The sequence below is a fragment of the Schistocerca serialis genome, chromosome 3 (assembly GCF_023864345.2).
Source record: "Schistocerca serialis cubense isolate TAMUIC-IGC-003099 chromosome 3, iqSchSeri2.2, whole genome shotgun sequence".
Lineage (NCBI taxonomy): Eukaryota > Metazoa > Arthropoda > Insecta > Orthoptera > Acrididae > Schistocerca > Schistocerca serialis.
The window spans coordinates 577,540,111-577,557,659 of NC_064640.1; the positions used below are offsets into that span (position 1 = coordinate 577,540,111).

A 17,549-nucleotide genomic window follows, 5' to 3' on the forward strand; every position below is an offset into this window, starting at 1 on the left:
AATGTTTCATTAAATTTCTGATATATGCACAGTCCCTGTTTTATAATATTTTCAAAGTTAAGATTTATGACTGCTTACCAAAACATGCATTTTACAGGATATCATAGCTATTTGAAATCAAAACTATTGACATTAGTATTTAAGAATGTTTCTTCTATGTAAAAATTGTTATTAATGTCCAAACCTATTGCACTATAAGTGGTTAATAAAGAAACGAACTGAATCCTTCTTCCTAGCCTACCTTAATCTTATGATTTCTTCATGGGTGCCTGCTAAATGGCATCTACTTCTCTCTTGCTTTAGTCCCAGTGTCATTCTCTATATAATCACTTTTATAAAGTACTAAGAAGAACCTGTCCCATAGCTGTGAAATAATTTTAATATTTTCTGCAAATTATATTGTGTCCAGGGGAAGCCATTCAAATGCAAAACTAAGTTTAAAATTTTCAATGTATCTTCTGACACCCAAGTCTTACTAATTTTTGTGTAAATTCTCTTCACCAGTCATGCGCTATAAATTTTCATTAAATTACTATATCTGCTAAGTTTGCCCACAGTGTAAACAGATTTTAACTACTTTATGACTGTGGTTTTAATATTCGGTTCAGGATACTATAACGTCCATTTTACCCAAGTTACATTTTATCTCATGTATAAAACTAAACATAAATTATCTGACTCCTTTTACGCACAAAATGCCTATTTGCAGCATGAAAATATACATTTTGAATATTCACATTTTTCAGATTTTAATTTTTAAATGCCGTAGCATCCTACCAAGGGATGACAAAGTTATCATGTCTTAAATGGCTCAAAAAGCATGATACATTAATAATTAATATAAAATAAACTGATGTGTGAGAAATGAAGTGGGAACCCTGGTTTAAGAAAGAAACGAGTTATGCAAAATGCATTGCAAAGAATAATAGAATATAATAGCCCAAATTTAAGTTCACATCTCTAATGAACTGCAGGGAGACAAAAGGACAAAGATAATTTTACATGCACAGTGATTTAGGCAAATGAATGAACTCATTTCATTATTTTTATACGAGGGCTGTTCAAAAAATTCCAGAACATTTGTAATTTTGAGGCAATGGCGCATTGGAGCTAAATGCATTTGGCATCCATGCACATGCATGTGTTTAATGTGTAACTGCTTAAAGTTTCATTGTTATATGTCTGTTAGTTATGGTTCAATGCTGTACTGAGTGGAATGCTATGTCACACAGTTTGTGAATTTGGAGATGGCAGAGTTAGAGGAGCAAAGCGTCTGCATTAAATTTTGCATGAAACTTACGAGACACACCAAATGATGCAGGAAGTCTACAGTGATGAGTACTTAAGCTTTACTCAGTGTTACAAATGGTACATATGGTTTAAAAATGGCCAGATGGAAGTTAAAGATGATCCTTGTTCAGGACACCGTTCGACATCTACTGATGTCGCTCATGTCACGAATGCTAATTAAAGTTTGTATGCCAATTGAAGATTGACTGTCTGAGAGACTGCAGAAGACCATAACATTTCATGGAATCCTGACACAGCATCTTGTAATGCATCGTGTTGCCGCCAAGTTTGTCCCTTGGCTCATGAGTGAAGCTTTTGGATTCACAAATGAGAATGAGATGTTCCTTAAGAGATCATAGCTAGTGATGAGACGTGGACCTATGGTTGTGATGTTGACACCAATGTTCAATCTTCACAATAGGTCGGGAAATATTCTCCAAGACAAAAAAACCTCATGATGTCAGGTCAAATGTCAGAGTCATGCTGATAGCGTCTTTGATTTTGAAGGATTAGTTCATCATGAATTTGTAGCACAAGGACACACAGTTAATTGATGGTACTATTCGGATGTATTGTGACACCTGTGAGAAAATGTGAGAAAGAAATGGCCTGAAATGTGGTGAGACAATCCATGGCCCATGCAACACAATAGTGCACCCACACATTCATACCTTCTGGCCACAACTATTGCACAGAAAATGAAATAGCTGTGCTGTCTCATCCTCTGTAATCTCCAGACCTGGCCCACGTGGACCTTTTTTTTTTTATTTCCAAAGTTGAAAACCCTGCAGAAAGGATGAAGATTTGCAACAATAGACAAGATAAAAAAAATTTGCAGACTGTGCTTCACATGATCCAGCAAGAGGCATAGCAAGGCTGCATCTGGCAGTGGAAATGACATTGGGAGTGGTGTATCAACTATGGAGTAGAGTATTTCAAAGGAGATCAGGCACAAAAAGTAAAAGGTAAGCATAGAAAATTCTTGTGGACAAAGTTCTGGAATTTTTTAACAGTCCTCAAATGATAGATCCACCTGCTATAAAGCCCAAAGTTGTGATGCAAAGGGCATTTAACAAGGAAAGTAGGGTAGATACGAAAACTAATGTGTTTTATTTGATGAATGCAAACTATCTTGATATTAAGTATTTTTACAACACTTTTTTTTACTAGTCCTTCATTTTTTCTGTCTGCTGTTATCATATAGCCATCAGTTAACACAAAGGGCTTCATTGCCAATAGATTCTAAACACAGAAAAGAAGTGGATGGTTCAGGCATGATGTGTTTTTTGTTCTTGTTTTATTAGAGGTGTCTTTTAATAATATTATCTGTGTGCTATTTAATAGTATTTTTCATTTTTGTTGTGGAAACATTGATCCCTCAGTGAAGGGATTCATGGAGATAGTCGCACATACATTTCATGGTGCAGAAAAATGTTAAGTAAACAACGAAAGTGAAAAACTTGAACTATCACTATTATGTGTAAGCATAACTGGTGAAAATTATTTTCTCAGTACGGAAACTGACAAATTAGCAAAAGAAGTGGGTAATCTACAGACACAGTCACCATGTTGTCTACTCTGAATATTAACAGTGGGAGTCTTAGTTTTAAAAATATTATCAGCAATAGTTTGGAAGTGTGCTGTATTTGTAAAATTATGATTGTGAATTATTATCAAAAAACACATTTCATATCAAAATGCCTATAATTAACAAAGTGACTAAAAAAATATAAGTTTGAATCTGAAAAGGAAGTATAGCATCAACATTGTCTGTAGATAATGTTCAAACAGAAGGATACAAATAATGCTACTACAAAAAATGAACCTCTAAAGGAACCATTTGTGTGAAACATAAATCTGTGTATCTCATAATCTCTGCAAAATCAGATCAAAAGGGAAAATAATGTGGCTTCACATGCAATGTTGTGGATTGAAATTAAATTTCCAATTTAACATGGACAGCGAAGAATAAATTATTACTATATTAAATGAAGATATGTGAGTGTAGAAATACAAATACAAAAAGTTGTAAAAGTCTTATGTGCACACTATTTACCAGACAAGTCTAATAAACTGCAACATAAATTCAGCAGACACAGTGAACTACACATGTAACAATCTCAAAAGTATAACCAGTTCATGAACAGACAAATGAAGTTACAATGGGGAAGCCATTGTCATCTATTGAAGTTACGATGGGGAACCCGTTGTCACCTGTTATTGATGCTTCATTATGAAAGATTGTGAGGAATGTGCCATGGAATCAGTGGCATTGAAAGTTGCGGTTTCTCTCTCTCTCTCTCTCTCTCTCTCTCTCTCTCTCTCTCTCTCTCTCTCTCTCTGATAGTTGTATAGTTCCACAGTCCAGATATGTGTGAAGGCTTTGTGAGCATCGGCTGATCCCCAGTGCCCTTTAATCTGAGATTCCAGTAGCTCTCTTCTACATCTACGTATCTAGATGTATACTCCGCAAGCCACCTAGCAGTGTGTGGCAGAAGGCACTATTTGTGCCAAAGTCATATCCCGCCCTCCCTTCCCCCTCTGTTCCACTCTCGCATCATGCAAGGAAAAAATGACGGTCTGAATGCCTCAGTACAAGCTCTGATTTCCCTTATCATTGTGCAATATGAAAGTTGTTGGTAATAATATATGCTCTACGTCCTCGTTGAAGATTGGATTTTGGAATTTAGTGAGCAGCCCCTTCCTTTTAGCATGTTGTATATCTGCAAGTGTGTCCCACTTCAAACTTTCTGTGAGATTTGTAATGCTCTTATGATGGCTAAATGTAACTGTCACAAATCTTGCCGCTCTTCTTTGGACCTTCTCAATCACTTGAATCAGACTCAACTTGTAAGGGTCCCATACAGACAAACAATATTGTAAGACTGAACGAACTAAAGTATTGTAAGCAATATCCTTTGTTGAAGGAATGCATTGCTTCAGGATTCTACCAATAAACCACAATCTAGGGTTCACCTTATCTGTTAGTTGTGTATTCTCATTGTTCCATTTGAGATCATTTCCAATAGTCACACCCAGATACTTGATAGAAGTTACCACTTCCAAAGACTGGGCATTTATTTTGTACTTGTACATTAATGGGGATTTTTGCTTTGTTATACACAGTAGGTTACACTTACTAATATTGAGAGATAACTGCCAGTCGTTACACCAAGCATTTGTTTTCTGGAAAACCTCATTGATTTGTTCACAACTTTCATGTGATACTACTTTCCTGTATACTACAGCATCATCAGCAAACATTCTAATGCTGCTGTCAGTACCATCATCCAGATTGCTTAAGTAAATGATAAAAATCTGTAGACCTATTATGCTGCTGTGGGGCACAACTGATGTTCTGCTTGTTTCTGTTGAAGTCTCCCCATTCAGGACAACATACTGCTCTCTGTCTGTTAAAAAACTTTCTATCCAACTGCATATGTCATCAGATAGATCATAAGTGCACACTTTTTGGAGCAAGCGACAGTGTGGAACTGAGTCGAATGCCTTTCGAAAGTCGAGGGATATGGCATCAACCTGGGAGCCGGTGTCTAGAGCTTGTTGTATATCATGCACAAAGAGAGCCAGCTGTGTCTCGCATGACTGCTGTTTCCTAAAACTGTGCTGGTTTCTACAGATGAGCTTCTCAGAGTCTAGCATCCCTGACAATGAAAAATTAAAATTTGAAAGTGAAATGATAGTGTACAAGTGGTAAGGATTTTAGTGCATCCAAAAAAATGGAGGGGAGGGGGGGGGGGAGAGAGAGAGAGAGAGAGAGAGAGAGAGAGAGAGAGAGAGAGAGAGAGAGAGAGAGAGATGAAGAGAGGGAGGGGGGGGGGGGGGAGAAAGAGAGAGAGAGAGAGAAAAGCAACACTGATATAATGCTGTACATTGTATGCAATGTATGTTTCTCTTTCAGCATATTTCTTCACTAAGTTTCAACAATATCTTAAAAGTAATTTTAATCAAACAAGGCTTGAACTGTAACACTACAGATAACTTTCAGCATCTCAATTCAAAAAGCAACTTTTTGCTAACACTTGTTGAAGTCAGTGATTCAAATGTATCTATTGATCACCTAATTGAAATTATGACTCATGCATAATGGATTTCATCTAGACAGGAAATCAATAGTGCTGTGTGGAGATTTCAACATGGCTTTTCTTGGAACCAGCAGAAAGAAAGAACTGTTGCTGAACATCACAGATACTTTCAACTTAAAACAAACAATAACATCCACAATAAGAATAAGTAAAACTATGGCTACTGCCCTCAATCAGGCATTTGTAAATACAAGTTTTACTGCAAATTGTGTAAATATAAGTTTTTTTGCCCATCAATCAGCTGGCTGGTTTGATGTGGCCCACAATGACTTCCTCTCTTGTGTAAAATGTGCACCCAGTGCCCTCAGTTATTAGTTGAATGTGAAACTCTGCTGCAGAATGAAAATCTCATTCTCGATTAGTTTGATGTATTTGAATCTTTATCTTTCCCTACAGTTTTTACCCTCTACTTCTCCATCTAGTACTATGGGCATTACTTCCTGATGTCTAATCCATGTCGTATCAATCTTTCCCTGCTTCTTGTCAGTGGTCTCCACATATTTCTATTCTCTTCAGTTGTGTGGACCTTCTCTTTGGTATCTTGTCAGTCCACCAAATTTTCAGCATTCTTTTTTATTTTTTTTTATATTAGTCATGAGTCTTCTGACTGGTTTGATGAAACTCACCATGAATTCCTCTCCTGTGCAAACCTTTTCATCTTAGAGCAGCAGTTGTGACCTATGTCCTCAGTTATTTGTTGGATGTATTCCAGTTTCTGTCTTTCTCTACAGCTTTTACACTCTACAGCTCCCTCTAGTACCATGGTAGTTATTCCTTGATGTCTTAACAGATGTCCTATATCCAACCCTTCTTTTGTCCATGTTTTCCTCACTGATTCTGCAGAGAACCTCCTCATTCTTTACCTTATCAGTTCACTTAATTTTCAAAAATTGTCTGTAGCACCACTTCTCAAATGCTTAAATTGTGTTCTGTATTGGTGTCATCACAGTACATGTTTCATTACCATAGAATGCTGTGCTCCAAACGTATATTCTGAGAAATTGCTTCCTCTGTTTGATGCTAGCAGACTTCTCTTGGCCAGGAATATAACACCACATATAAAATGCTTCAGTTCTCTTCTCTGTTTCCAGCACAGTCCATGCTTCACTTCTACATAATGCTATGCCCCTGACATACATACAAAGAATTTCTCCCTCAGATTAAGGCCAATGTTTGATACTAGCAGACATCCTTTGCCAGGAATGCCCTCTTTTCCTTTGCTAGTTTGCTTTTTATGCCCTGTTTGCTTCATCTGTCATACATTATTTTGCTTTGTAGTCAGCAGAATTCCTGTATTTTGCTTTGTAGTTAGCAGATTTCCTTAATTAATGAAAAGCCAATTCAGTTGCTAATAAAAATGTTATTATGTCCACAACCATTTTTGGCCTTTACATCAGGCCATTTTCAAGTGCATCTGAAAATTTTGCTCTAGAGAATCAATGTCAAAAGACATTCATTCCCTACAGCATAGTTTTCAGATCCTCTTAAAAATGGCCTGATGTGAAGGCTGAAACTGGTTGTGGACTTATTACAGGTTGTATTACAAATTGGAGTGGCTTTTCATTACTTGAATATAAAGGTGTGGAATCACCAACCTCTGACCACGGAAAAACTTGGAATTCCTTAACTTTGGATACTTCGGGGTCATGAACTTTGATGTCAACTTCATCAGTAAGCTTATTTTTGCCATTCCTCATTTCTTTTATTTTTCTTCAGATTACTGTTAATCCATACTCTCTGATTGTTAGACTTTTTATTCCATTCAGTGTGCCCTGAAATTCTTCTTCACTTTCACTGAGGATAGCAGTGTCATGAGCGAATTTTATCATTGATATCCTTCCATCTTGAACTTTAATCCCACCCCTGAGCATATGTTTTATTCTGCCATTGCTTTTTTGAAGTACAGAATGAACAGTAGGGGAGAAAGGCTACATCCTTGTCTTACACCCTTTGTAATCCAAGTGCTTCATTCTTGGTCTTCCATTCTTACTGCTCCTTCTGGGTTCATATATTTATTGTATACTAACAGACTTTTCTACAGCTTATAACTATTTTTCTGAGAAATTCAGACTTTTGCACCATTTTGCATTGTCTAATGCTTTTTCTTAAATCACGCTTCCATTATCAAGCACAATGTCAGAACTACCTCTCAGTTACCTTTATCTTTCCTAAAGCCAAGCCTGCAATTAACAATCAGTGCCTCTAAATCATGGTGTTCCAGGTTCAATTGCTGGTTGGGTCAGAAATTTTCTTCACTTGGGGACTGGGTGTTCATTGCATGATAATTCTGTCAGTTATCTGCCCTTGCTATCTTTAGAATTGTGTGGTTGGTGTGTTTTAAAAAATCTGATGGTATGTCTCCAGTCTCATAGGTTCTACACACCAACTTGAATAGTCATTTGGTGCCACTTTCCCTAATGAATCCATAAATTCTGTAAAAAGTGTTATATGTATGTCTTTTGGCTTATTTGAGTGCAAGTCTTTCAAAGCTCGAGTCTTAGTGATTGTGAAACCTAATTTGTTTTCCTTCCATGCTACTTGCTGCCCTTTCAGAATGTTTAAAGAACTGTAACAGTAAGAAGATACGGTAACATGACATGCAAATATTCTATTCCCTATTGTCAATAGAGAGATGAGAAGAAGTTCCAGAAATATTAGACACCAATAAAAATTTTGAGAAATTCTCTAGTACTTTCAACTATTATTTTGCAGTTCTTCTCACTTAAAACACAAGTAATAAGAGGCAAAAGTCCAAGAGTAAAGGGATGCTTAACAAAACATATCAAAATTCTGACAGTTGGGGAAAAAAGAATTTTTCAAATGCAATAAAATACAGTAAAATGCCCCCTTATCTGAACAGTTAGATTCATAAATACATTCATGCCTACAGGAAAGCTATACACCATGTAAAATAGGAAAAGGGCCACTGATAAGTGTATATCAGATTCAGAAAGTAAAAGCCACGCAGCTTTGAATGTAATAAAGAAGGAAGAATGTAAAATATCCCTTAAAATGTCAATCTGAATCATGACAACATGACAGTTACTGACCCCTAACACATGGCATATCTTTTCCATCATTGTTATGCAGATATCACAAACAGTTTAATAGCCCATGCCTCAAGAGGTAGAACAAACAAACAGAAAAACAAATCACACACTTGTGTCTCTCCAGTATATCTTTCTGAAGTAAATCTACATGAAAGTTGGCTGCAACTTTAAGAAAATGTCATCGGTAATTGATAGTATTCCAGAGTAACATAATAAAGCGACACATTACAAACATTTTATCGTGCAGATGCAGTCAACTCATCTTTTCTGGTAGGCACATTTTCAGACTGTCTAAAAACTGCCAAATTGGTGCCTATTCATAAAAAAGGAAACAAAACAGATGTACAAAGCTATGGAGCACCTGCCTTATTCTCATGTTCTAGTAAACTCATAGGAAAAACAATGTATAAACATGCTCCTTGCAATCCACAAACCAACTTCGATGGACCATCCATGCAATCGGGTACATGTGGTAGGTCTTTGCCAGGTCACCACCAGTTATATATAATAACCACAGTTGCTCCAGCCTGAAAGGATGCAATTGCCTCCACTGCCACTTGCATGTTCCTGCCAAAGTGTCAATGCTGAAGTTATTTTGAAAGGACTATAGTTCTGTCATTTTCTTAACTCAGAAAATAACTGTAAGAGCAATCTAACATACTCAACCAACAGATACTTGTAAGCCAATTTTTCTAGTCGCCATCATGTCACTCCACTGTATGAATATGCTAGAACCTTGTAATACCCATGAGCATGATACAGAGCCAAAAATAAAAGTCTCATGTCCAGTCAGTAAAAATATCTGCTTTTAAAACTTCCATTACAAATTGTTTGTTACAAATTTACAATAGTCTTCCACACAAGATAATCATTATTTCATTATTTTCTCTTTTCAGTAAATCCTTAAGGATAGTTTTATTAGATCACTGCTTCTATTCAGTAGCAAATTTTTAGAAAATGTGAAATGCAAAAGACTTGAAGCTGGCCAGTGCAAAATCTCCTGATGCAAGTAGTTCAAGTTCTTTTGTAGATATATCAAAGAAATTGTTTCTTTACTGCAATATTACTATCAAATTTTCTGTACTTCTTGTAAGTGTGTGTGTGTGTGTGTGTGTGTGTGTGTGTGTGTTTTGCGTGTACACACTTGTGTACGCAGATAATTTTGGATAAATAAATGAAATGAATTTATATGTGTGTAATTCTGTTTGATTTAATATTTTGATATCATCACTGTCAACAGCAACAGCAGTTTGATCTCCACTACTAAATAAAGACCAAAGGCCTACTCTATACTTTTCTATACATTTCAGCTTCAGCTGCACAGTGTGGTCAGAAACAGTCTGGAAAGCTTGTAAGAGTGACTTAAGGTAGATTGTGCTGAGAAATAATTGTTAAGAAAAAAATTGGTATATTTCACTGTTTCCAAGTTAGTTAGATTGCAGTTATCCAGTCAGGTCACTGCACATGCAAATTCAAGAGGCACGCTAGGGATGGCATTCTTCATATGGTTTCCCAAAACCAAACAAGAAAGTAATACAAAAGTTGGTTGTGAGATGGTAGTAAGGACTGAATAAAACCAAAGGCTGAGCAGCCTTGTGTGCTATCATCTACACTATGAGAACAACTGACACTAATTGTATCTAGTGGGCCACTTCAATTTGCATGCACAATACCCTTATTGGCTAACTTCAGTCTTAATTAACTCAGAAATTCCACAATGTATTAGTTTTTTAACAATTATTACTCAGCACAACCTTCCCTGCAACACCCTTACAAGCTTTACAGACTGTTTCCAACATTCCTCTATACAGTCCATGTTGTTCCTGTATGTTTTATAATGTCATATATCCACCATTCATTATGTCATCACTTTGGTCTTTCGTTATTTCCCTTATCCATCTACCATCCATTCACCTGGCTACATCTCCTGACCAGCTCCATTTCATTTTTAATTATGGTCATGATTTCATTTTCTTCTCCTGTCTATTCGCTGGTTTAGTTGTTTTTCCCACCTCTCATAGCACTACCAACATGCATCTCTGCACTTCTCACTGACAAACACTTATTTTTGAATGGTGAATTAAAAGTCCATATCTCTCTGCCATAAGTAAAAACTGGTAATTAAAACTAACTGTAAAGTTTGTACATTGGAAGCTTAGTTTTGCAAACTCCATTTAATTTACCAAAAGCACTACAGCCTCTTTTAACTGCTCTTTCTATTTCTTTTGCTGTCCATCTGTTCATTGTCATCAGTTGTCCTAAACATTAAAAACTCAGTGTATTAGTTTCTGTTTTAATTGTGAATTATTTTTGTGTTGATATCTCCTTCTTTCCCCTTGAAGTGTTTGATATATTTTCCCTCAGTTCTCAACAGTCAAGGCCTCATAGATATTGAGACCATCTTGAGACAGTAAACTAGATCTCGAAAACAAGGATTTTCGGTTTTGCACAAATGTAGGTAATTCCATAATATACAGTGGATTAAAATTAAATATATATTTTTTTCTTTCCAATATCCAGCCCCATCATGCTTCAGTTTATCATGTGAGTCAATTAAAGAGTTGATTTTCTTTCTCAATAAGACATTATTTAAAGATCTTCAGTTGAAAATAACAGTAACAATATTTATGATTTGCAGATATAAATGAGTGTATAAGTAACTTACATAACTGTTCATTGGAAACTGGAGACATTTGCGTGAATACACCTGGAAGCTTTGTCTGCAGACCACCCACCTGTCCAGATGGTTATCAGATAAATGCAAATACACGTCAGTGTGAAGGTAAATAGTAGTCTGATATATATTTATCATTTACGCAAATTTTAACTGATTCTCTTACTCATCAATAAGAGAGATACCAGCTGTAGATGCAGTTTGAAATCATGCTCTGTAAAAATACCTGAAACAATAAAGAATGTGTCAGTTTTGTTTGAATATATCAAAAATCACTAGTATGGGGCTCCAGCAACAAGAAATTTTGCAGTTATCTTTTAGTATAATCAATGAGATGATTTTTTAATGGAGTTGTTAAACTGCTTAAATGAGCAAGGCATTATTAACAAAATGGGTTCCGTATAAAATATGCTCTCATAATCCTTATGGATTCAACCTCTACCAGTTCGTTTCCTCCATCTGACTTAATCCTTTTTCTAGTTTCCTGTTCTGTCTTCACCCTTGGCATTTTTTCTGTCCCATCCCTACCCTTCGTTCTCTGTTCCATCTTGATTAACATTTCTGCCTTCTGTTTGCTTCATTTGCAACTTAACATGCTGTTCATCCCTTGCCATTTCTGTCTCATTGTGTCATATTTCCTCGTTTCATATGACCTCCTTTTATCTTGCTTTTGCCATCTTCCTCCCACCAGCATATGAGTCTGCCAGTACCTTAGTTTGCATCTTCAAGTGCCATACATGTGTTCATACTCCTATGCCCATGCTGTTCTGCTTCACCAACCATAACCACCTACCCCAGCTCCTCAGTATTTGGGATCAGAAGAAGAATTGTTCTCAGGAATTCTCAGTGTGACATGTTGTTTTCCACAGTGCTCAATGCTTCATCTGTGTGGTGAGAAATGTCCTGATCTTGTAATCTAAATCTTTGTATTTCATTCATATGAAATCAGTCTGTACCTTTTCTACAATGCAATTTACACTTTCTAATGGGAACCGATACTGCTTGTAATCAAAATATTGTTAAAATCCGTCAAAATAAAGTCCATATGAAATTCTGTTGGAGGAAGTTTACCAGACTTAGAACTGTTTAAATTAGTTGCAGGACAAGAAACCTAGAGCAGTTTTTGTTAACTCTGTTTTTTGTGGAATTTTCATAATTACAACAATACTCCCCTTTTTGTTCGATGCTGCAGTTTTTGTTGTGTTTTAGCTCATCATTCTGTAATTTGATCGGGGTGTATCTCACCATGAGGGTACCTGGGTCTTATAAGTGTTTAATGACAATATGTTCAATTTCTTCCTTAACCTGAGGCATACCTGTTTACAATCGTGAGCCCATACCTATTCCTTCATTATTGCTTCTGTCAATGCATTGATAAGTTCTACTGTCATATGTCCAAGTTAGGCAGCAATAGTATAAAACAAACAGTGAGCTAGGTGAGAAAAATATTTACGATCTGTGCAAGAAAATGACTCATATTCTAAGCTAGCAGCACAATTGTACGATGAGACAGCTGTCTAAGAGACAATTAGCAACTGAATAAGTGGTTGACTGGGATCTGATGCAACTGCATTGTTCAGTGATTTGAGTGGGTCATTACTGTGGGATAACACTTATATGTGGCAACAGTGATATGAAGAATTTTTATTTTATTATTGTTTAATGAAATGGTGACTTAGCTCATATAATGTAAGTTTGTTGTTTAATGAAACTAAGATCAACTTGTGATGTATATTTGTTGTTTAATGAAACTAAGATCAACTTGTGATTTTGCTCATTCAAGTATACTTTTGTATCATAAAGACAGTTATTCTTTACATGTGTACAAAGTATGCCATGCATCTGCTCTTGTTATAAAAAAAACAGCACGCCTTCTTGAGGGTTAAACAAAGTCACTATTAATGTTGATAATCTGTGCTCTCAAAATTACGTACCACGTATTAAATTAACAGCACAAAAATTCTAGGTTCCAACATGAATATTAATCAATATGCTCAATATGCATCACCAAAGCTATGAAATATGGACTGAAGAGCCAAAGAAACTGGTACAACTTCCTGATATCGTGTAGAGCCCCTACAAGATGCTGCGAGGCATCCCAGAATGCTCAATAATGTTCATGTCTGGTGAGTTTGGTGCCCAGCGGAAGTGTTTAAATTCAGAAGAGTGTTCCTGGAGCCACTCTGTAGCAATTCTGGATGTGTAGAGTGTCGCATTGTTCCGCTGGAATTGCTCAAGTCCATTGGAATGCACAATGGACATAAATGGATGCAGGTGATCAGAAAGGACACTTACATACATATAACCTGTCAGAGTCATATCTTGACATATCAGGGGCCCCATATCACTCCAACTGCACATGCCCCACACCATTACAGAGCCTCCACCAGCTTGAACAGTCCCCTGCTGACAGGCATGGAGCCTGGATTCATGAGGTTGTCTCCATACCGTACATGTCCATCCGCTCGTTTCAATTTGAAATGAGACTTATCCAACTAAGCAACATTTTTCCAGTCATCAGCAGTCCAATGTTGGTGTTGAATGGGCCCAGGCAAGGTGTAAATCTTTGTGTCATGCAGCCATCAGGGGTACATGAGTGGTCCTTTGGCTCCGAAAGCCCATTCAATGATGTTTTGTTGAATGGTTTGCAAGCTGACACTTGTTGATGGCCCAGCATTGAAATCTGCAGCAATTTATGGAAGGGCTGCACTTCTGTTATGTTGAATGATTCTCTTCAGTCGTCATTGGTCTGGTTCTTGCAGGATCTTTCCCCAGCCACAGCAGTGTCAGAGATATGATGTTTTACCAGATTCTTGATATTCACGACACACTCATGAAATGGTCGTAGGGGACAATCCCCAATTCATCATTATCTCAGAGATACTGTGGCCCATTACTCATGTGCAGACTATTACACCATATTCAAACTCACTTAAATCTTGATAACCTGCCATTCTAGCAGCATTAACCAATCTAACGGCTGCGCCAGCCACTTGTTGTCCATTGTCTGTCATAGGCACTGCCAACCACAGTGTTGTATTCTGCCTGTTTATATATCTCTGTATTTGAATGCACATACCTATACCGGTTTGTTTGGTGCTTTAGTGTAATGAGAATAGATGATGTATCATAATATATGATTGATTTGTGGCTGTATCATCAATTCAATTCAACTACAATTCTCTATGATTGCCTGAGCAAAGACCCATTGTAACCCCCCCCCCCCCCTCCCCACCACTTTAACACACACACACAAATATCATGCACAAAGCTGCATCAAATTGTGTAATTCTATGAATTTCACTGTTTCTGTGTGGATAATGACATAGGAACACATTTACATAGTTATTACAAAAATATTTTAAAGTTATTTCTTACTTTTCCCCAACACGTCACTTCACACCCTGGTCTTAAGTTCAGATCGATTTCAAGAACATTTCCTTTACAACTGTTTTCAGTAAACATTATTGTTTTTGTCACTCACAAATACTCATTTTAGTCCACTGTAAATTTAAAGTACAGTCATCTTACTCCACATTCGGTCTCAGTTCCATTCTACATATTCCTTACTTGTATCATGACTTTGGCTATACTTGTCATGGTCTGTATACCAGTTTCATCATCTAGGTACAGTCAAACATAAGTCTCTGAAAATATATCTATTCTAAGATTCATTTTGTTGAAGGTATGACATAACAAATGTGAAAGTTTGATCACAAAAGAGAAAAGGCATAAAGTAAAGTATGAATTCCAGTAAGCACTAAAATTAAACACCATTGCATAATAAAAAACTTGTTGATATCTTCCCATCATATATGCATAGGTTATAAATACAGCAAGTAATCATAAATCTAATTTCAAGACAAAGCAAATGTATATTTCATTGCCTAAAGGACATGCATCGTATAATAGGGTATCAAGCTCTTTTTTTATAAATTCTACCTCCCTCCCCAGTCTTATGTATATTACCATACAGTTTTATCAGAAGAGGATGTGGTATAATCAAAGAGGTATAATCAGAAGAGGATGTGACATAATCAAAGAAACTTTCTCCAATCCCTTACATCCTGACTATTAACAACTAAGTTAGGAGCTCCATGGGAGGAGGGGGGGGGGGGGGGAGGCAGGGAAAAAAACAAAAAAACAGTAAAGCAGAATCTGCAATGATTCTCAGCAGTAAGATAGTTACTCACTCTAAGTCTCAAATTGTATGTAGTTAGTCTCAATGTCTAACCTATGTCAAATGAAAATATTGTACAGAATTGCAGAGTATTTAATTCTAAACTAGAAATTATTTTAAGTTGGTCTCACAGGAAGAAACTGTTTCATATTCTCACTTAATCTCAATTTTGCAAGTACTAAGTCAGACAGTTTACTAGATGTATATTTTGTTGTCAACTTTTTATAGTAAGCTACATTATTGTGATCATCACTTCATGTTTTCACTTTAGTTGCTTCATTCAGATCATTCCTTTGTCAATTCTGTAATGTTTCTAATCGAGATGAACATACCACAGATATGTTTGACCATCAACAAGTGCTTCAGAAACTTAACTGCTACAGCAACATTAATTTCACCATGTCATCTTTCATAACTACACACAGTATCTTATCATTAGTATCAAACAACCTTTTACTTAAATCATCATAACATCAAATATCTCCATAGTGCCATAATCTTCATCCTTATAACACCCTAAATGAATAATGCTATACATGTGATTTACTTATTTTACACATGACAACATCATATATTTTTACTCAAGAAATACATTACCTTGCAGTTTTCAAACATCACATAATACACCCTTGGATCTGACAATACTTCTGCTAAACTTATTCTTCCAACAATATCAAAACTTGACAATTGACATAGACTGCAAAAATTAACCTTATATTTTTATTTCATGTTATTACTCTTCCCTGCATTGCAAAAATAATTGCTGACTATTCTCATATTGACAGTTAAGTTTATTTTCAGTCTGACTCCCATATTTAATTGTACTAATAAGGCATAGGTATTTCGATTACAATGAAAAAGTTCGTGATCTTGAAATGAGGTTATTAGTGTATAGTAGTTGGATAAATCATATACAGGGTGTCTGGATACACCCCTACACAAGTTGAATGGTGAGAGGAATCATAATGATGTTTGGTATGGAGTGTCTGCAGGTGAGGCTGCAACTTACAGGAGCTATGGCGGCAGCAGTGGCAATCGTGAAATCCACTATCTTGGATTTGGGTGGTGTGTTACAAACCCTAAGAATGTCATATGGTGCATCATTTTGAATAACTCTTTCTCAGGTATCCACATATGAAATCTGCTTTAAGGTAACTTTATTTGTGTAGTGACCTGTTAAAGTTTGAAATTACATAGTGATCAAATCTGTCCATTGTTAGGATGATCCACAGTGGTACTTACACAGCAGAAATGCATTGAGATTGGGTTAATGAGTGGTGGACATAGTACCAGAGTGATTGCTGCTAACTCCAGTGCCCGGCATCCTGAAAGTAATGACAATGTGCACATGACAGTATCCAAGTTATTGGATAAATTTCAGGCAACAGGTTCTGTGGTGGACAAGTCACATAATGGACATCCAGGAACAGCCACTGATGAGCAGACTGCTGCAGTGATTGTTGCATCATTTGTGAAAGGTCCACATTGCAGTAAGCGGTGGTTAACAGCAATGTCCAGTCAGCATTCAATCCAGCATGTGTTGCACACACTTCAGTGGCACCTGTACAAGTTACAGTTGCGCAGATGATCCTGATCATCGGAAGCAATTTGTAGAATGGGCTCTTCAACAACAGGTGTTGTTCACTGATGAAGATAATTTTTATGTGCAAGAAGTAAACAAACAGAATCATCATTACTGGTCAGCTGCAAACCCCTCGGGGTTGGATCCCTGTATGGTGTTGAAAAAGTGATGGTTTGGTGTGGAAATTTTGTGTCTGTTGTTTATTCATGGAGTCTCGAATGGGGACAGATATCTTAACATGCTGCATGATTGGGTGCTTTCAGTGCTGTTGAATCCACAGGGTGATTTCTCAACCTTCTTCCAACAAGATGGTTGCTACTGAAGTCAGAAAATTTCTGGATGAACAGTTTGGAAATCACTGGATAGATAGGAGGGGTCTTATTGAATGGCCACCGTGGTCCCCTGATCTTGCACCTCTTGACTTTCATCTGTGGGAATATTTGAAATCAATTGTGTATAAGTTAAAAATCAATAATGTAGCCCATCTTTGCTGGTGTATTGAGGATGCGTGTGTCTCCTGTTTACCCACAGATCCTTTGACATGTGCAGCAGGACCTGCCAGCTGTGTGTCCAGCACAATGGAGGTCATATTGAGCATATGCTGTAATGCCAACTCTGACAAGTATCCTAAACTTTAACAGGTCATAACTCCTACACAATTGAAGATATT

The 17,549-nt window shown here is 36.7% G+C and overlaps 1 protein-coding gene across 2 annotated transcripts in view; it reads left to right on the forward strand.

The window, feature by feature from the left end:
- The window catches only part of LOC126470467 (fibulin-1-like), a 660,942-nt gene that overhangs the window by 347,777 nt on the left and 295,616 nt on the right, over positions 1-17,549 (forward strand). The window contains exon 12 of one of the 2 annotated variants that reach the window (XM_050098327.1): positions 11,082-11,225. The exons of the other annotated variant lie outside the window; for it this stretch is intronic. Coding sequence (XP_049954284.1) covers positions 11,082-11,225 — 144 coding nt within the window. The remainder of the gene's footprint in view (positions 1-11,081; positions 11,226-17,549) is intronic. 2 annotated transcript variants of the gene reach the window in all.